A 21,979-nucleotide genomic window follows, 5' to 3' on the forward strand; every position below is an offset into this window, starting at 1 on the left:
TTGAACTTCAGTTCATTGATATTCAGCAGGGCTAGAGATGCAATACCGCTATACTACTTACGACAAAATTACCATAATTCCTACCACTCACAACAAAAATAAAATTTATTTTTTTACTCTATTTCTTTTTTTTGTTGCTTTTTGTAGTGGTTACTCATAACTCACTACAAAAAGCAACATTGAGGAAATAATGTCACTTGGTGTTAATTCTGCCATAAAACATAAAAGTTATTGTTTGAGGTAATCTTGGGGAGGTAATCTTGAAAGTGAAACCAAAGGGTACATAATATCCTAGGTTTAACTACATCTTTGTTAACCTAATTCTATCTCTTCCTCTCCATAATTGGATAACAGGGACCGACGGGGAGTGTTCCACATAATATGTGGAAGATTATGAAAGATGACTGTGGTCCATCTGGTTTAGATACAAGTGCGTAGAGCGCACATAATCATATACAATAATTGAGATCATCTGTAGCTGTACCTGCCCCTGACTGAGTGCTAAAAGCTGGTGGCACTGAAAATGTTGGCATCAAGGTTGGATCTCTGAAATGTTCTTCAATAATTGTTGCATTTGTTTCATGTTTCAGGCATTATAGACAGGAAAAGTAATAAGATACTACTACTATCCCCACCACTAATAACAATATACTAACATTAGCTGTTCATGGCTTATATGTTTAATGGCCTCGCCGATATCCGTCCAGCAGCGTGCCCGTCGCGAGGCAACGCTCGGCTCGTCTCTGGTCCGTCAATTAAATGATTCCCCGCCGTACGCTGCCATTACAAGCTTGATCTTAAGACGCTTTCTTTGTCGGAATTGAGGCTCAGAGATTGAGGTGTTTGAATTACTTTATTGAATAAAGTAATTCTTTACCAAAAGAATGGTGTGCGGGACCTACCTCCTTCCATAATTGCCTTATTGGCCCTGCACCCACTGTCGAGGTGCGTGTAAATCTTAGAGTATATATGAATAGAGACAGCACCCGGAGGAAACCCTGAGGCGAAATGGACATAGTGGCCGAATTTGGTATTGCAGCTCGAGCCAGCGCTGGTCCGTTGACTATCATTGCGCACGTTCATGTGTTTGGGGCCATGACACGTGAACGAATGTTTCATACGTGAACGCGCACAAACGGCACAATGATAGTCAACGGCAGCGCGTTCATGTGTTTGGGGCCAATCGATCCCAGAATGCACTCTGTTCCTACACGGAAGGAGGAGTGAAATCGCCTCATGCGCTTTTGAGCAACTTAATGCAAGTGGATGGGAGGAGAACTCGGGTGTCTTCTCTATTCATATATACTCTAAGGTGTAAATAGGTATGCTCTGAAAGTGTTTGAACAGAACGTCGAATGTTGGGGGCTCATTACTAAAGCGTCACAGCCTCGCGCTTACAATATTAAAGAACAACTCCAGACTAAATAACAGAATAGGCTCATTTTCCTACTTCTATTGATCCCAGATGACTTGCCCTGGGTCAATTTTTTTTATTTTATGTTCTGTTTATTCATTTTTTGTTTTTTACAAATATAGAAGTAAATGGAGAAATAAAAAGCCATGGGGTCTATTTAGCAGTCAATGCCCCTGTCGTCCAGTTTCCCCAGCAGCCCTCATAGCAACAGTGGTTTTGTTTTTGTTTGTTCTTGCATCAATGTGTTATTACTAGTTGTCATTAAACAACACACATCCAGGCCTTGGTTGTCCCACACAAGCCACCAGACAGAGGTTGCACTGATAAAAACTCAAGCATAAATGAATGGCTTAGAGCAGTGTTTCCCAACCTATTTTTCTGCCAGTGTACATATGTAGTATATATATATATATATATATATATATATATATATTCTTTTCCACAGACACACACACACACAGCTGCTACAATGTATTTGTAACCGGAACAAAATATTTGCTCTCATATACACAAGATGGCTAGTTTTATATATTTAACAAATGCTTCCTTCCACACGCATGATCAACACATTTTGAGTGAATGCTGTGCACAGTCAGTGCACACACAGAAAGTTAAGAACGTCTTCACTGCTAGTGTCTGTGACACGCTGAATCACACATGTTTGTTCACCGCAGCCAGGCAAGAAAAACCTCTCCCTAAAGTTCACTTGAAAGTTAAGTTTGAGAAACTTATATAATTATGAATTCACGGTATGACAACAGCAAACTTGAAACATGAAGGACGCAGCGCGGCTAATCTGCTTCTCTGTCGTGAATGTCGTCTTGTCTGCCGTTGCCGTTATGCAGTAGCTCTGCCCAGGCGATTTGTAAGCCCACCACAGCCGCTTTTACAACAGTGTGGGCTTGTAGGTCAGCTTAAAATATTGACACCAGCAAAAAGCAGGCTCCACGTGATCAACTCACAACGTGTTTTGCATCATTTCAACTGCACGCCTGAACGCACCAGCAGGAACGCACTGAAAGCCTGGTGACGCGAGGTTAGGAATGCACAGAGACAAGCGGTGTTTTTTGATAAAGTACATGCCAGACGAGTAGGTGATCTCTTCATGTAAACAAAGCCATACATTAGCATTTCTATGGACGAGGGTCGGTAGACTGGTGGGGATGGGCAACAATGATGCAAATTGCAAAACCTGACCGCATGCACATGGCAGCCCACTGAGCCCTGCAGTGGAGGGTCGGAGTTACTCGTTTTCAACGAAAATAAAAGCCTGGGTACCGAGGCTACTTCTGTTCAAATCAAACGGCACACCTGGCCATTTCAAAAACGGCACTGAACGTAATCTATTTCTGCTTGATGAACGTTATTGTAAACTCATTCGTGTTAACGTCACTCTCACAGTTCAAGAGTGTGCCAGATTTCCATAGAGCCTTCCCAGGCCAAAAGTTAACCCAGCTAAAACACACCGTAAACAGGCCTTAATATGTAGTGGAAAATACACCAATCTGTCCCAACACCAAATTAACGTAATCTCTCACTCACGCCGATCTATGCAGCAGACACACAACAATTCTTCACCCCAAAACACTGAGGTAAACTTGTTTCATTAACCCATTTAGTGTACACCCACCTGGTGTAACCTACACGGAAGCTGGAAGTACCCTCACTAAAAACGCCGGGACAACGCTCCACACGTCCCAAACTCTTCTCCCTTCTGGCTCCAAAACTGTGGAATGCACTTCCCATTGCAGTCAGAACTGCAGCATCACTCCCAATCTTCCGCCGTAGTCTGAAAACCCACCTTTTTAGACTCCATCATGGCCCATAGCACTTACCCTACCCCCTTAGATAGCATTTCTGTAGACTTAGATACCATCTGATACAGACTTATAGCATGTTATGTAGACAGCACTATAATTGCATTGTATATAGTCATAGCACGCCATAGTACATATGTATAGCATAGTAGTACTAGTATATATATAGTTTATATGTATAGTCTCATAATATAGATATTCCACTGTTACTTTCTTAGCTTACGCATGTTTTATGATAAATGCTTTTTTGTGATGTATTCCCATGCTTTTGTTCTTGCTTATTGTAAATCGCTCTGGATTAAGAGCGTCTGCTAAATGCCTAAATTGTAATTGTATACGTTGGCATACCTTAAATGCCGGCCCTCTGTGTCACATACATCTGTGTCTCATATATTTTAATAAGAATTTGGAGGTTCTCAGAAAACCTTAGGTTAGGTTTTAGGAGGCGTTTTTAGAATCAGCCTCAGGTCTAAATGGGTTAAGCATAACATGCCACCAAAAATAGCTTCCCATAGCTTATTATTTTTTGCCTTGAGCACTGTGTGATCCAACAAAACACATCTCCCAACTACCCAAGGCAGACTGCATTTTGCTGCGCTTTTGGCTGTTGGATGCAAGGGGTTGGGCCACGTGCCTTAATATACTTTGTCTTATGATGTGTTACATGGGCATCGCGTCAACACTTGAGCTTGTAGATAGGCTATTTCCAGCGCACTGAAATATGCAGGATGTGAATAGGCTATAGCTCGCAGCAACGTATTAAAAAAGAAAAAAAACTAAACTAGTTCATTTTTGGAAACATGAACTTTAGTCCAACATTTCAAATTATGAACTGAACTAGTTAATTTTTTAATTTGTGAACTGAACTTTGAACTAGTTCATGTAGAAAGTGAACTTTCCTAACACTGCAGTAGCAGCAGTGTAAGGACACAAGATTCAACAAGAAAGACAGTATCCGTACTGATACATGAGCAGATTATTAGAAAAATAAGCAATTTGTGAAATTGTCTGCCGTTTACTATTTCAACCACTCTGCTTCTAGCTAAGGGAGACTCCTGGCTTTAAAGAATTTGACTTCCTGAATACTTTTCCCTAATTTTCTAACCACAGGGTTGTGGTTTGTGAAATCACATCCCTCCTACACTACAGTAGCAAATGCAATGCTATAGCAACCATCATGGAGTGAATTTATGGTGGGTCTATTCATCATTGTGTGTAATACCCATGTGGATTTGACTGAGAAGCCATGTGATCAGAGAAATGCATGATAAGCGCTGTGCAACTTGCGTAATGATAAGGATAACTTGGAATCAGATCATACTGTACCAGCGCAGAATAAGGGAGGAAAAGGTTGAGCTGTGTAATGGGAATTTTAGAATGCCAACTACAGTGCCAAATATATGCATTATTTACTTACGTTTAGCGCAGATCCGTATATGGACATTCAGTATAGCAGCTCTGTTAAGACAAGACTATAAGGACTGTCTGAGAATGGGGTTGAGGAGGCTTGCGCCCCGGAGGGTCTGAAGGAATAAGCAATTTTCTAAGAATCTTCTTAATAAATTCTCAACACTTCGTCATTCCTTCCATCTTTGGAAGATTATTTAATCTACAACAGCTGCACGCCAGAGAGTTCTGCCAGAGAGAGTGGGGGGGAAAGGTGCATGGTGAAGATGGATCTATACTGATGATATACGCCTTTGTTTTGGAGAAGGAAAAAAAAAAGGTCCTTTTCAGAACAAATGTGCATTTAACAGTTCAATCCGTGACCAAAGGTTGTGCCGTGACTTTTGTACTTTTCCTGTTTTGTATGCATCTATGGAGTTAACTTTGCTCTAATACAGGGGTTCTCCCCCCCCCCTCCAATTCAAATAGGCCGCTACAATATCCTTAATAATAGAGAAAATACATCATAAATAAATACCGAAACCAGATAGAATCATTAAGGAAAGTGTATGCATGCACTATGTGTACTAACCCTAAACTCTACATTTCTATTTTCCAACCATTCAGTTGCAAAAAACAAAACTAAAAATAATAATCTCTCTTTTTCTTTATTATAATAATTTGGGACCCCCCCCCCCCCCCCCCCCCGAGGGGTGGTTGAGGACCCCTGGTCTAGGATCCCAGCTCTCTCCCCTCTCAGACATGCACAGGGTTGGTTATGTAAGTCAAATTAGGGTTCGAGCCTGTCATAAACACAAATGTCTGAACCAATTTGATCTTATAAGGAATTTCACAGGCCATTAGTGTTTGGGTACATCACTTCACTAACCTCTGCTTGGAAATCTTGACACTGACAGCATTATTTTGTTAATATCTGCTCGGTGCGTAGAGAAAACAGCACAGGTATTGTTCCAGTGTGCCAGTACACCGGCCTCAATTTTATGGGGAAACTAGATAATTTAGATTTAGTTTAGTTTGCTCAAATTGGAGGTCACCAAGATTCACGTTGAGTTGGTGTGTACATAATGCAGAAATATGGTCCGACTTTTCAGTACAAGAATAGAAAGAGTCTGCACACAAATTACTGGCCCCAAACGTATCGTTACTTAGGCGCTAACGTTTACTGGCCCCAAACGTATCGTTACTTAGGCGCCAACGTTTCGAGCCGACAAGGCTCTGCTGACTTTTCTCTGGTCCAAAAACGATTAATGATGTGATGTGCAGCCGTATGTCATCCTTCAACCAGTGGTTGTCGAGGTAGTGTGGGCTTCACAAACCATAGGCAGACTCTTGAGGGGAAACTTGGGTCTGATTAGGAGCGACGGCCATACATCCCAACTTATGGTGCGAGGCTAATTTCTAGAAATAAGGATGAGTTTATTGACAAGACATACTCATCATGACCATCCACGGTTGGGACCAGGACGCAGCCTCAAACACGAAGAGCCGTCGACTCAAAACCCCATTGGAACGGTTTGATTACACTCAAAACACCCCGAATGGCAAAACAAATAGTATAGTTCCACAAATGTCATACCAGGCATACAAGAGGCTACACCAACTATTTCACTACAAAGGGAACAGGCCAACAGAACTCGAACAGAATTTCAGTTGTGATGTCTCTGGATTCTGTTCATGGTCGGGCGTTCTTTATAATATTAACATTTTTAAAACAGACATTACATCAAATCCATGAGTCAGACGCACAGGGTCTGAGAAGGAGATGGCACATTTCATGAATGCTGCCATTGTTAGATTGCGCTATGAATTAGTGGAGGATGGTAAACAAGCCAACTGTAAGGTCATATGCTTTAACCCATTCTGACCGGGCACCCATTTTGGTGTCAGCATCATGTTATGCTTTATCTATTGAAAAATAGCAGATCTACAAGCTCATATCGCGCCACCGAGTGGCGCGATACGAGCTTGTAGGTCTGCTATTTTTTGAAAAATCGAAGAACGACTGACATTTTTAGAATCTGATCTCAGGTCAGAATGGGTTAATCAGACCCAGTGTGTGTCCAGTGGAAACCTCGTATGAATCTGATCTCAGGTCAGAATGGGTTAACAGCTTTGATATTCCGCATGTCAGTCACCCCCCTAGGGGAGACCATTGGTGGGAAAAATTCTCTGTCAATTGAATGTGTGTTCAGATTGTTTCCTGTTTTTTTTCTAATTTACTCTGATCTGTCACAACCAGGCTTTTGGATGGGGTGATCTGTGGCTATGAGGGCCTATAGTCATTGGAGAGGCTGTGTTCATGCGTTATATTATTAGATTTCAACCACAAATCAGCCGGAGCTAGACAGTCTATGCAAATGTAAAGGATTTGCTTAACATGCCATGCAACATCAAGGCTAACATCTGCCTTTAGTGAACCCACTAGATTCCCAAATCAACCTAAAAGAACTACAAGACAAAATAAAAACACTTAAAACAAAGAAGGCCTGTGGGGCAGACGGAATTCTAAATGAAATGATAAAATTCACAGACCTCAAATTCCAACTGGCCATATTAAAACTCCTAAATATCGTGCTCAGCTCTGGGATTTTCCCCAGCACATGGAATCAAGGGCTGACAACGCCACTCCACAAAAGTGGAGACAAATATGACCCAAATAACTACAGCGGGATTTGTGTAAACAGCAACCTCGGAAAGATCCTCTGCATGATCCTCAACCAAAGAATTCTAAATTTCCTCACAGAAAGCAATGTCCTGAGCAAATCACAAATTGGCTTTCTACCAAAATATCGCACAACAGACCACATTTACACTCTCAACACCCTAATTGACAACCAAATAAACAAAAGCTAATTATTCTCCTGCTTTGTCGACTTCAAAAAAGCATTCGATTCAATTTGGCATGAGGGTCTGATGTACAAACTGTTGGAAAGTGGCATTGGGGGGAAAACCTATGACATCATAAAATCAATGTACACTAACAACAAATGCGCAGTCAAAATAGGCAAAAAGCACACAGACTTTTTCCCCCAAAGCCGTGGAGTTAGACAGGGATGCAGCCTGAGTCCAACACTCTTCAACATATATATCAACGAATTAGCAAAAACGTTAGAACAGTCTACAGCTCCAGGCATCCCCTTGGCAAACACAGAAATCAAATGCTTACTTTACGCAGATGACCTGCTGCTGCTGTCCCCAACCAAGGAAGGACTACAGCAGCAACTTGATCTCCTACACAAATTCTCCCAGACATGGGCCCTGACAGTGAACCTAACCAAGACTAAAATCATGATATTTCAAAAAAGGCCCAGCCGCCAAAACCACCAATTCTTCCTAAATACAATCCCACTAGAACAAACAAAAAACTATACCTACCTTGGCCTAAACATCAGCAGCACAGGGAACTACAACCAAGCTGTAAAGGACCTGAGAGACAAGGCAAGAAGGGCATTCTATGCCATCAAAAGAAACATCAAAATAGACATCCCAATTAAAACCTGGCTTAAAATACTGGACTCCGTGATAGAACCAATTTCCCTCTATGGTTGCGAGATCTGGGGACCATTAGCAAACCATGACCTTGAAAAATGGGATAAACACCAAACCGAGACCCTACACACAGAATTCTGCAAATCCATTCTCCGTACCCAGCGAAAAACACCAAATAATGCATGCAGGGCAGAATTAGGACGATACCCACTCATAATCAAAATAAAAAAGAGAGCACTTAAGTTCTACAACCACCTAAAAGAAAGTGACCTAGATGCACTCCATAACAAGGCACTCACACACAGTGAAACTCTAGAGAGATGCCCCCTCAGCCAGCTGGCCCTGGAACTCCGGGCACAAACACAAACAGAGCCACGAGATAGAAAACCCATTGGACTAAACCAAATTATAAAACAGCAAAAGGAAAACTATCTGACACATTGGAAAGAAGCAACACAAAAGCAGAGTAAACTAGAATGCTATCTGGCCCTAAACAGAGAATACACAGTGGCAGAATACCTGAGCACCGTGACCGACCCAAAACAAAGAAAAATCTTAACTAGGTACAGACTCAGTGAGCACAGTCTCGCGATCGAGAAAGGATATCAAATGGAACACAACCACCCTAAAGACTAATCATTGTGTATATTCCTGCACTATACCTGCATCGAGTGATCTTGGTACATAGAAGTTGATCTATTGAAGATCCTGACCTTCAATGTACATAATTATCGTTTTGATTGTATTGCTGTATTGTTGTATTGCTCTTTCTGCTTTGGCAATGTAAACGTATGTTTTCTCATGCCAATAAAGCCCTTTGAGTTGAATTGAATTGATAGTGGTAATATTTTGCCATACGTTGGCACTGCCATGGTTTGTGCTGACAAACGCAGCGCAAACCACAAAGTACAGTATATGCAGTGATGTAAATAGGTCATAGTCATATTTTGCCATTTTTACAAATTGCAGCATTTCACTTCCATTCCATTTTATATGGTTATAATGTGGCTATATTCATGTAGAAAAAATAAGAAGAAATTATTATTATAACTAAAGCTAGCAAAATAAACTAGAATAAAAAAAACAGTACAGTAGTACATCCTGTGGATGCAGAGGTCGTTGTTTTATTGGGTCCTTAATCTCTGACATGCATATTATATTTCTATAACAGCAGCAGAGAGAGAGAGAGAGAGAGAGAGAGAGAGAGAGAGAGAGAGAGAGAGAGAGAGAGAGAGAGAGAGAGAGAGAGAGAGAGAGAGAGAGAGAGAGAGAGAGAGAGAGTGTGTGCGCGCGTCTGCATACTATCCCCTTTATGCTTCTTTCATCAAAATAAGTGAATAAATAGGTTCTTGTGTAATACTTGCTCTTACCTGCAGGCTGAAGTTTGGCAGCAAAGAGCGAAAAAACAGCGACAGCGTGCTCTCATTGGAGGCTCCAACATGCTGCCTGCTCACACGCAGAAAAAGCACACACACACACAAACACACACACTAAGATTTGCGCATCTCAGGACAGCAGACGTGATACATACACACACAGATGCACGCATGCTTAACCCATTTAGGCTTGACCTCGAAATTTAAAACAATTCTTCTAATCTAAATCCTCCAGTTTTCTGAAATAAAAATTTTCACTATTTTTCAATAGCTAAAATGATAACATAATGTTTAGAACACCACAACACTCTTTACGGGATGGTAAAGAGTGGTAAATGATAAACATGATAAACATCATCATCCAACATATTTTACGGTACCGCTTTTGTTCACATGCTAGTAGTGCTCGTTGACTCTGTAATTGTTTGGTTAGCCACATGATTGACAACAACGTCATCTGCTTTCCTACTATTCTGATTGGTTGGTATGAACCAATCAGCCCGAAGACTGCCGCTTTGACAACGCCCATCCCAGAAACTGCTGCCGTGGGGGAGGGCTTTCAGTCTGAATAATGAAGTGAAACGCGAAATTCAGACCGAGTGTCAGGCTAATTCCACCATAAAGTAAGCGCAGTACCAAAATCTGGGAGGCACACGATGTCCGCGCAGACATAATATGCTATGCGGATAGCGGACCGTTGCGGCTACGTTGATATGGAAAGAATAATGTCTTGTAATTGTAATTCAGCACAGTACTTAAGTAAATGCACTTAGTTACTTTACACCACCATACCTCTCTGGCCGGGAATAAGACGTCATGGAGTCCAGTGGGGGAAGAGGGTCGAAGCCCATCACAGGCTGAGCTCTCACCTCCTAGGGGGAGAATGAATAAGCAAGCTCTTATCATCAGAACCCTAGGCTCCCCTACTCTGGGCATTTTCTCATAATAGGCGAACATTCTGTAAAAATATGCATTGCGACAGACTGGGAGAACCGCAGCAATAACACATTTGTATTTATTAATTGTTAAACTTTGGGGTCATGCCGCTATACAGCAGGAGTATACGTTTCTGGTAACGTTGAAACATGCATCCATTATGAATCAACAATGAATATAAATTCTATACGATTTTACTTCTTTGTTGCGTAATAATGGAGACATTTAATATTGGTATGAGTAATGTGACTGCACCTCATTGAGACTTTGAGGAGATGATTGACACTATGATTTAGTGCAGTGGTTCCCAAACTGGAGCATACCCAGATGGTTAGCTTAATAGCTTAATGTGCAACATTGTTTTCTCTCACTCAACACAGTAAACAAACTAACATACAGTATATACAGTAAGTGTATACACTAGTATATGCACATTTCTAAAGTTACAATTTAAGTATTTTTAAGACCTTTTTAATACCAAATTGGCCAAATTGTCAAATATTACGTAAGAAAGACGCAAACATTTGTGGAACTGAGTCAAACTAAATGTAAATGTAATGCCTACAATTCCAAGAGCTTGTCAGGATGGGTTACTACAACAAATATGGTTATTTTAAGGGGTTGCGGACTGAAAGATTTGGGAACCTTTTCTTTTTTATCCCACCATTTTTGCAACCCATTATTTTCACCCAGTGTGAATGGTCTAGTAGTGTAATCCTCCTGGGATCACCTGACAGGGGGGAGTTTCCCCGGCTGGAAGTTGCACTTGGAAGGAACACGTTATTCCAACCAGTTCCTTTCCCCTCCACAAGGCACACCGGCTGGCCAGCGGGAGGCAGTTTAGAGACCAGGATTACTGCATGTTTTTTTGTGAGGGTAACTTCCCTAGGGGACACGGGGAGAACATGCAAACTCCACACAGAAATGCCCTTTTGCCAACCCCACCTAGAGTATGGGCACTGATGACGCGGAGGAGAGAACACGTCCCCAGTGGGAATCGAACCCAGGACCTTCTAGCTGTTAGGCGACAGCGCTACCAACTGCACCACCGTACCGATGTGTCACATTAGCTCTGTCTACAATTACTGATCTACCTTAAGTCAGTCCACCTTAAAGGGGAAAACCACTCATTTTCAACATTGAACATGTCATTAATATACACCCTGTTGGGTGGAAATAATAAACAAGTCAGTGTAGCCTAGAACTGGAGGTCTACTTGGGCTCATGTGATCAGTGACATCACAAAGTACTCTCCAAGCCAAAAAGTACATCTTTGTGATGTCACTGATCACATGACCCCATGTTCTAGAGTCTAGACCTTCAGTTCTAGACTATAGGGTATATTTAGGATTACCAGCAAGAGGAGGAACTTGCAACACCTGTAAGTAGCTCTAGCAGATTCTGCTTGTAGCAAAGCATCTTCAATGTTTACTTGAGTGGTTTTCCACTCAAAGGGTTTTCCCCTTTAAGGCCAGCTCAGCTCATTTCATTAGCTTGTTATCTCTCAAGACAGATTCAGCAGCAAATTCAGAGATTGTTAGCTTGTTAACTCTGCGTCTGTGGAAATATTTTGGGTTTTAACCACAAACAGAGCCCGTAAATATCATCAAGGCAATTGGGAAGATTTGCAAGAACAGTGCTGTTCAAGGTCACAGTAGGTGCACATTTAGTCACACGCTTTAGGCACACGCTCCTTTGAAATGAATGGGACGAACACATGTGTCTCATGTTGTTCACACTCAGTGTTGATGGCTTGGTTTAAAAACCGCCATTGACTGTGTATAGACCAAGGTGTTACCCAGTTAGACAATGTAGTCGCAACTTCCCAATGCAGAGGCAGTCATAACAGAGGGGGGCACATGATGAAACACAGACACACGGACAGACAGACCTATGTGTACATCAAGCTTAGTTTAGGCTGCTCATTTGAGTATGGCCGTGTGTCATTTACCTAATGCGAGAAGTCCATGTTTGCGTTAACCCATTCTGAACGGGATCCCATTTTGGTGTTAGCATCATGTTATGCTTTAGCTATTGAAAAATAGCAGATCTACAAGCTCATAGCGCGCCACCGAGTGGCGCGCTACGAGCTTGTAGGTCTGCTATTTTTGAAAATTTGAAGAACGACTGACATTTTTAGAATCTGATCTCAGGTCAGAATGGGTTTATCAGACCCAGTGTTTGTCCAGCGGAAACCTCGTATGAATCTGATCTCAGGTCAGAATGGGTTAATAACACAACGTCCTTCCTGAAGGAATAAACGATCAATGTGCGCGCTATGGACATGACATAAATGCCTACAGCTCCAATCAAGGTCCTGTATATGGCCACTGGCCAGCTGTCTACAGTGGGATCGCCATAGCAGTATCGGAGTTACATCAGACATACTGTAGACTCTACAGTATGTCTGCTTTAACCCATTCTGACCTGAGATCAGATTCATACGAGGTTTCCGCCGGACACACACTGGTCTGATGAACCCATTCTGACCTGAGAAGAGATTAAAAAAATGTCAGTCGTTCTTCGATTTTTATCAAAAATAGCAGACCTACAAGCTCGTATCGCGCCACTCGGTGGCGCGATATGAGCTTGTAGATCTGCTATTTTTCAATAGCTAAAGCATAACATGATGCTAACACCAAAATGGGTGCCCGGTCAGAATGGGTTAACTCCGATACTGCTATGACGATCCCATTGGCTGCATGCCATGGACGTGGACCGTAACAGTGGCAACAAAGGCCAAAGTCCGTTTGCCTGCGAATGCGCAGTGACACCGCTGTCACTGTGTACACAGGGTTGACAAAAACAGTAGGAAACGGCTTAAAAGTGGAAAAAAACAGGCCACATCACCGTCTGCTAATGGTCAGTGGCCGTGTGCAAGACGTGCAGATCGATTGCTCCACCCATGATCAGACTGACTGACGGACAGAGGTTTCCTTAATATTTAGTAGGAGGGTGTTTAGAGAAGTTGTCAAAAACACATTCCGGTGGAGTGAAAGACTATTTGGTTGAATTGAACTTTAAGGGGTTAAGAGACCGCCTAGCTGTGAGATGTGTCCCAGACCAGTCTGCCCTCTGCGGCTGTCGCAGAGGGTAGACTGGGCCAAACTAATCTAATTTAACCCACCAACCTCGTTAAGTGTTTAAAATGTGTCTGTCCTCTCAACGTTAGAATAGGAGGCAGAGCAGTGGAGCCTTCTCCCGGTGTAGATCCGTGGGGCTGGCACACGCAATCTATATAGCCTATAGCTATAGATTGGCGTGTTGTTTTGAGTGGTGCAACCACTCCCTTACGGAGCTATGTGTGTGGGTGCCTGGCTGGCTGGGTATGAGCACGAAAATAGCATGGTTGTTTTTCACCACCTGTGCGCAACCTAACAACACACGCACAAACACACACGCACATATTAACTGTATATATGATGATTTCGGGTGTGCCAGTACAGTAGAGGGACCCCCACACGGTAACTGTCATTTCTCAACCGTTTCGGACGTGGGGCGGCTCGCCGGAATGATGTGACTTCATACACGTTTACCTGACCTGCATGTTATATTTTAGAAGAGAAATATCAAATTAAATTTTTACATCTAGAGTCCAATCTGGTGCACCATCTGCTTTAACCAGCAGTTGTCTTAACCGACACCAGGGTCTTAAATTGTCAGTGGAAGAATTAAGAAGACCTCCTTCAACCATCGCAGAGGTCGAGGCACCTTGTCTGGTAATCCTGTCTGGCAGTCCAGTCTGGCAGTCCGATCCTGACGGCCTTTACTGCATGCCCCCCCCATCTCTCTCCCCATTTCCTGTCAGTAAGGCTGTCCCCAAACATTCAAGGTTCGAATGTTCGCTCGTTAGGGTTGGGACCTGAATCTTAATTAATGGGCTTGAACCATTCGTTTTTATATTATTATTTTTTCCCTTTTTTATTAACTCGAAAATATATCTCGGCGAGAATGCGCACGCACACACACACGCACGCACACGCACACACACACACACACACACGATCGCTGATAGGGGGAACCGCAGCCATGATATATTAGCATATGCTCTCTAGCATCACATAGCCTATTGCCAAAAAGCAGTGAACTCTGATGAGTCTGATCATTGTTAAGCAAAACGGTCACGGTGATGGAGGTTCTTCTTTTGCCCTGTGCCCACTTCAATGCGCTTCTGAGAATACACAGGTGGAACAAATTAACGAGTGACAACTAACGAGCAAGCTACGCTGTCGTCTGCCAGCAAACTCACATGAGCTTGCAGATCAGCTGTTTTCGCGGAGCCACTTGACGGTGTGTGTGTGTGTGTTTGTGTGTTTGTTGGGAGAGACGAGAGAGATTGATAAAGAGCGGGGGAGACGCGCTGCGCTCTGATTGAGACGGATATCTCAAAGGTTATTTTTTAAATGAATTAGAAACAAATGGTCCGGATGTTCGCTCGAAAATTCCTGCCGAAGTTAGAGTCCTAAAAAAGGGCTAGGGTACAGCCTTACCTGTCAGCCTACTGTCTCTAAAAAATAAAACTTAATTAAATGAATCCCGGATTGTAGCTATGAGTTCAAATTGATATTAAAATTGGGAAAAAGAGAGAGGTGGAGCGAGTTTAATTTATGAGATACTTAATGACACAAGATGAAATATATTCTTTATTGATCACAATTATTATATATTTTTAAGATTTATTTGGGGCTTTTTATGCCTTTATTATCAGTAGGCTGACAGGAAATGTGGAGAGAGAGATGGGGAGTGACACACAGCAAAGGCTCGAACCCCTGAAAACGTTGTCAGGCTACGCCAGCGGTCCGGGCCGACCATGAATCTTTGGTGAATTCTGACCATAATAGGAAATAGTTACATTAAAATCATGTTCACACAGCTGTCAATGTTATACTGAACTCTGTATTACCATGCTAGGCGGGAACCCCTTTTGGTGTTTTAAACATTATATTATAATTTAGCTATTGAAAAAGAGCAGATCTACAAGCTCATAGCTACGACCTACAAGCTACAAGCTTGTAGGTCTGCTATTTTCTTTTTAAAGAATCGTTTGAAAATATTTATTTCAGAAAACTGGAGTATTTAGAAGATTTCTTTTTAAATTTTGAGGTCAGGCCTAAATGGGTTAAAGGTTCGAAGTGTATGTTGGTTATTTGCCATATAAAGATTTTGGATCAAAAGGTAATTATTCAAATTAACAATTAACAAAAGGGAAAAAAAACCCTGGCACATCCAGCTGGACGGCAGGTGCAGGACCAACAGTGGAATAAGAAAGACTAAATAGAAGTCCACAAAGTCTTCAAAGAAGACCTTGTGTACAAACGTTCATCTACAAATGAAGGCTTGCCTGGGAGCTTCTTAAGAAGTTACAGTGTGTCGAAACATTAATCTACAAATAAATGCCTGGGAGCTTCTTAAAGGAGAATTCCATGCTAGAAGGCTTTTTTACCTTTCTTTGTAGTCGTTACGTCCCCACCATTGGCTTATTGGCTATTTCCCCTACCATAAGCCCTCAATGAATTGCATTGAATGGGAATTGAATGGGAGGATATAATATACAAAAATAATAATAATTTTGAGCAATGGAAATAAGCGAATTAACACCCCATAGCCCCATTCAATTCCCATTCAATTCAATGCAATTCATTTAGGGCTTATGGTAGGGGAAATAGCCAATAAGGAGCTTTTGCACAAAATAACACCTGGACCTCTTTGGTGGGGACCTAACAACTACAAAGAAAAGTAAGAAAGCCTTTTAGTATCATGGAATTCTCCTTTAAGAAGTTACAGTGTGCAGACTTCCATTTATTCTAGAAAAACAGGCTCAGCTTGAAAACAAATCTAGTCTTATCTTTTAAACTTTGAGAACCAGAGCGAATGGTCACGGTTATGGTGGTTTACCCAGCAAAGCAGGGTCAGGACCTGGACGAATCAGTGACGTCTCCATTGGGGCCAGATCAAGTCAAACCAAGACTAGCCCATTCTGACCTGAGATCAGATTCATACGAGGTTTCCGCCGGACACACACTGGTCTGATGAACCCATTCTGACCTGAGATCAGATTCTAAAAATGTCAGTCGCTCTTCGATTTTTCAAAAATAGCAGACCTACAAGCTCGTATCGCGCCACTCGGTGGCGCGATATGAGCTTGTAGATCTGCTATTTTTAAATAGCTAAAGCATAACATGATGCCGACACCAAAATGGGTGCCCGGTCAGAATGGGCTAGTCACATCTGGCCCTGATTTCAACCAACATAAATTCTGCCCACTAAGACGGACGTCCCTGGATGAATCAGAGAGTCCAATCGATGGCCAGATCAACTTAAGTCATATCATAACTATAGTCAGATCTGGCCCAGAATAAGATATATTATTTAATCAGCTGAAGGACGTCCTGGAAATGACGTAAAGATCATCCCCCATATGGGCTGTGATCTGGCCTAGTCCTGAACGTCACCGGAGTCACCGGAGGACGTCGTCATTACGTTATCATGACGTCATTTGGCTTGCTGGGTATGCTTCTAAGAAACTTATACCCTTAACATAATTTAGTGTCTTAAATTATGCAGCCAACTTATTGGTTTTATACATGCATATATATATATATTGTTGTTTGTATAGCTGGCCTCGTGGCGAAGGATTGTGGGTGGATGGGGAGGTTGGGGAGGAGTGGAAGGAAGTTGTTACAGAGAAAATGTATCTCTGTGAAATTTGAATACATTGTCATGTTTACTCTTTGAATAAACTGTATTCAAAATGTTATGGGGCCATGGCATTTCCCATATAAATGTGTGAAGGTCACGTTGAATGAAACCATGCTCTGCCCCATAATAGAATTTTAATGTGTACCTCACTACCTCTTCATCAAACTACAAGTGGGAAAGGCCTCAAAGTCAGACATTTTCATTGGTCCTCACACCATCCTCCCTGTCATCATCATACCAGAAACCAAAGTAATGCCAAAGATTTGGACTCACACGTTATGCAACGTTCTACTGTGCCACGAACACAAAATAGCCTAGAAATTATCGTCAGGAAATGTTGCAAATTAATGTTTTAAATAATGTCCTCAACACAAGTGTACCGTCCGTAAGCCTGACATAGAATGTTTAGAAACAAAATGCAGTCCGTGGCCGACTTCTCACGTAGAACAAATTAAATTAAAACATTCCAAAAATCAGTGGTTGGCATTACCTCCCCCTGAAACATAATATACAATACTTGGTGGGGATCATAATTCTTGATTTTTTTTTTTTTTTATGTTTTGTTTTGTGGAGGTGTCTGTGTTTATGTACATACGTACGTACATCGTACACAGTCACACAAACACTTGTTATCAACAATGATATATTATAGCAGAGGGATGAAGAAATGTAATTGGAATCAAAGTCCTAGTGACTCCTATTACTGACCCAGTGTTGACTAAAAATAGTACATGGTGCATTTACTCGATCCAAAGCACACTAGTGTTAATGTCTTTCCACCATTTAGAGACAAAGACGGTAGTGTCACCGCACCACATAGCTAATGGTGCATTTACTCAATCCAAAGCACACTAGTGTTAATGTCATTCCATTTAGAGACAAAGAGGCTAGTGTCACCCACCAGAGGCAGAGCGGATGTTGCTTCTTTGATCTCAGAGAGGAGAACATGGCGATGTATGTTCCGTGGGGCACTCTGGTACCTCTGCTTTCTCCTACGACAATAACAGGGGGGGGGGGAACAAAACATGCTATAAGGCCGACATCGAGAAGGGGTGATCCACTCAACTCTTGAAGGCTGAGAGGAAGACAGACATGGATAAATGCAGAACCTTAAACCACACACAGATCAAATTAAAGGACAATATACTGCGGTCTCTCATCATGGGTCCATCCTTGGCCAACTCCTTTTTTCCCCCCTCTACACCAAACTCGCTTCATTGAAAATTGCTGATCTACAAGCTCACAACTCATTGTAGATCTTGCTCAAATGTTTTCCTAGTATGACATAGGAAGGGTTTAAAGGGTTAAAGTGAAGTGAGGGTTAACGTGATTAATATTATATATCCTGAATTCGGACAAATCTCAACGGCAATAATTGACATTTAATAAAATGGTTAGATTACGATCTATTTTGGACATAACTAACATGGAGCATGCAATACTGTCTAAGCGTAGAGGTTCATGGATTCGTATAAAACCATGGCATTGACTTACTCGCTTACCCACTAGTGTATTCGACGTTTAATGAAAGCTGAAACAGCTGAACTACACAGAGACTTTGGAGCCAGAGGAAGATCACATCTTATTTTCGTACTTGTTTTGGCAGTCCTCCACCAGGGGGTCTTTGGTATCGACTCGACGCAACACCTCCTTGACACACTCCTCCAGCCAGAGTAGGACCCCACCCTCTCGCCACAAGTCATGAGTCCTCCCTACATAAAGACCAATCAACTCTGACAGGGCTGGGGACTGCCTGGAGAGAGACATAAGGAAGGGATAAAAAAGCAGTATAGTTGGGGAAGGGGCAAGGGGGCAGCGGGTGGGAGAGAACAAAAGTAAAACATTGAATTAACTATTAACTACATAATAATAATACTTTTTATTTATAACGCACTTTACATTTGAAGCAAATCTCAAAGTGCTACAGGCAGAAATATTTAAAAGAAAAAGAATAAAAACAGTTAGTTAGTGGACACCTAAGCAGCTAAAAGGTTCAAAGAAGCACACGGGGCAGCTTAAAAGTCCAACTAGGAAAATGCCTTGCTAAAGAGGAAGGTCTTTAGTCCCTTCACAACAAGCAAGGCCATGGATTGATTTGCGCGGATGAGTTTAATAGTTCAGTCAGGACAACTCAAGAATGGATGGAATATATATTTATTGAATATAAGATGAGCAATATATTTATTATGGTTTGGCGATGTATTGGATCTGCTTTTTAGGTACTCAGATCAAGCGCATCAGTCCCGTCCATAGGGACTCCGAATGCCCCGTACCTAAACAGTAGATCCAAAACGACAGGTGGTAGATGGGGTGGAGGTGGGTGAGCAGCAGGTTTGTATACAGCAGCGCGCCGATACAGCAGCAGCAAGCAAGCAGGGAAGCAGAGGAGGAATGCAAACCTCCGGTTAAAGTAGCCGGTATGAAGATGGAGTGAGTGTGTGATTGGCTGAGTGAATCATGTGAATGAGAGCGTGATGCGGACGGAGGCGGCCCAATTAACGGCCAGCAGTAACTGCGCTGAAGTTCCCTGACTGAACTTGTCCATGACAGGCACAAATGCTCAAATGGATACCGGATAACTCGCCGGTTTACAGACTCGCCGCGGTTTCGTGGATTTTTGTGGATTTTTAGAGAGAGAGAGGGGATAGTTGTTTAGAGTTTACACTAGAGAAAGTAGGAATGCTAAAAGTTTAAACACCAAAGTACCGAAACAATGTAATTAATGTATTCATTGTGATTAGCGACTGATTCCAATTAAATATTCTATACTAGCTAACAAGCTAGGATGATTTCATGGAAATAGAAGCTTTCATTAGGCTGACTGAAATAATGGCTGGATGTGATATTTTACCCCAGCTGACTCTTTGGCCCAAAGAACTCATGTGACGATACTGTCGTATCGGGCTGCACGGCACACCGGTCCAATAGAGGCATCAATACTGCAAAGAATAAACAAAAAATACAGAACATACAAAACAGGTGAAGATTTCAGTTTATGTATAGGTATCAAATGTTCGCCGACTACCTTTTTTTCACTGACGAAAACTAAATGGAAACTAAATGAAAACTAAGCTATGACGACTACAACTAAGACTAAATATATCGACAATTTCGTCATGAAATAAAAACGAGACTAAAATGTTATAAAGGGACTATACTAGTGGACAAGAGATCCAGGATATGTCATTTTACACATGGTTGCATGCTGAGAATAGCCGATCTACAAGCTCACAGCGCGTCACGCTGCGACGCGTTGTGAGCTTGTAGATCGGCTTTTTTCAGCAAGTATAAAATCTGCCATTACGATGGCATCAAGGCCCGCCAAAACACATTTTAGTCGACTAAATCACCTGTAGATTTAGTCGACTAAAATTGCATGACATTTAGTCGACTAAAACTAGACTAACACTAATACATTCCAGGTGACTAAAATGTGACTAAAACTACCGTAAGTGAAAACTATTCAAGAGACTATGACTAAAACTAAAATAGAAATTTGCTGCCAAAAACAACACTGATAGGTATGCATGTTTGTAGAAGAGTGTGTGTGTGTGTGTGTGTGTGTGTGTGTGTGTGTGTGTCTAACCTCCAGGGAACATGATTAGGGCCTTCTGTAGGAGAAGGTCAGCCTTGTGTCGTTGTCTGTCTCTCTCCTCTGCCGACAGGTCTTCTTGCTGGCTGAGGTGGAAATGGCTCATTGCCACGGAGAATGCAAAGTTTGGCAGCTGGGACAGATTTCTATGCTCCTGAGGCAGAAAATAAACAACAACAAGCGAGGCCATGGATTGATTTGCACGGATGAGTTTAATAGATGTTTTTGGTAGCAAATTTTGATTTTAGTTTTAGTCATAGTCTTTTGAATAGTTTTCATTTAGTTTTAGTCACCTGGAATGTGTTGGTGTTAGTCTAGTTTTAGTCGACTAAATGTCATGAGATTTTAGTCGACTAAATCTACAGTTGATTTAGTGGACTAAAATGTATTTTGGTGGGCATTGATGCCGTCGTAAGGACGATCTAAAAGCTCACAACGTGTCGCAGCGCGACGCGTTGTGAGCTTGTAGATCGGCTATTTTCAGCATGCAACCAAGTGTAAAATGACTTATACTGGATCTCTTGTCCACTAGTCCCTTTTAGTCTAGTTTTCATTTGTTGACGAAAATTGTCAGTATATTTAGTCTTAGTTTTAGTCATCATAGCACAGTTTTCATTTAGTTTCCATTTAGTTTTCTTCAGTGGAAAAAGGTAGTCGACGAACATTTTTCGTCTTAGTTTTAGTCGACAAAAACAACACTGATACCGGAGAACTCGCCAGTTTACAGACTCGCCGCGGTTTAGTGGATTTTTGTTTTACTTGAGAGAGAGAGAGAGAGAGAGAGAGAGAGAGAGAGAGAGAGAGGGGATAGTTGTTTAGAGTTTACACTAGATGAAGTAGGAATGCTAAAAGTTTAAACACCAAAGTACCGATAATATATAGTAATGTAATTCATTAGTAAACAATATCCTGAAATGGTAGGTTTTATCATCATCTAGCGGACCATTTAATTGCACAAAATAATTTGATTTGGAAATGAAACTATAACATCTGTGGGTTTGACATACTACACTGATGAAGACAGCATGTTAGCATAACGATGAAGACATTGATGAAGAATTTCCACTGCGGCGAGTTGGTAAACTGGCGCGTTCTCCGGATACCTAATAGATTTGCTGATTTTAATCTGATAAGAAAACATCTCTTAATTTATTGAAAAAGTAATAATAATAGTCAAGATAGTCGATAGTTGCAGCCCTACTGTTGATAGTCGATAGTTGCACTGTTGCAGCCCTACTGTTGATAGTCG

General features: G+C 41.7%; 1 protein-coding gene across 1 annotated transcript in view; it reads right to left on the bottom strand.

Moving 5' to 3' along the window:
- Positions 1 to 21,979, bottom strand: part of tcf25 (TCF25 ribosome quality control complex subunit) — a 51,608-nt gene that overhangs the window by 8,188 nt on the left and 21,441 nt on the right. The window contains exons 12-17 of the mRNA XM_083759574.1: positions 20,725 to 20,884; positions 19,990 to 20,077; positions 18,733 to 18,891; positions 18,040 to 18,130; positions 10,296 to 10,375; positions 9,498 to 9,573 (exon numbers count right to left, since the gene is read on the bottom strand). Of these exons, the coding sequence (XP_083615700.1) occupies positions 9,498 to 9,573; positions 10,296 to 10,375; positions 18,040 to 18,130; positions 18,733 to 18,891; positions 19,990 to 20,077; positions 20,725 to 20,884 (654 nt within the window). The remainder of the gene's footprint in view (positions 1 to 9,497; positions 9,574 to 10,295; positions 10,376 to 18,039; positions 18,131 to 18,732; positions 18,892 to 19,989; positions 20,078 to 20,724; positions 20,885 to 21,979) is intronic.

The sequence above is a fragment of the Protomyctophum parallelum genome (genome assembly GCF_964188405.1).
Source record: "Protomyctophum parallelum genome assembly, chromosome: 2".
In the NCBI taxonomy this organism is placed as follows: Eukaryota; Metazoa; Chordata; class Actinopteri; order Myctophiformes; family Myctophidae; genus Protomyctophum; species Protomyctophum parallelum.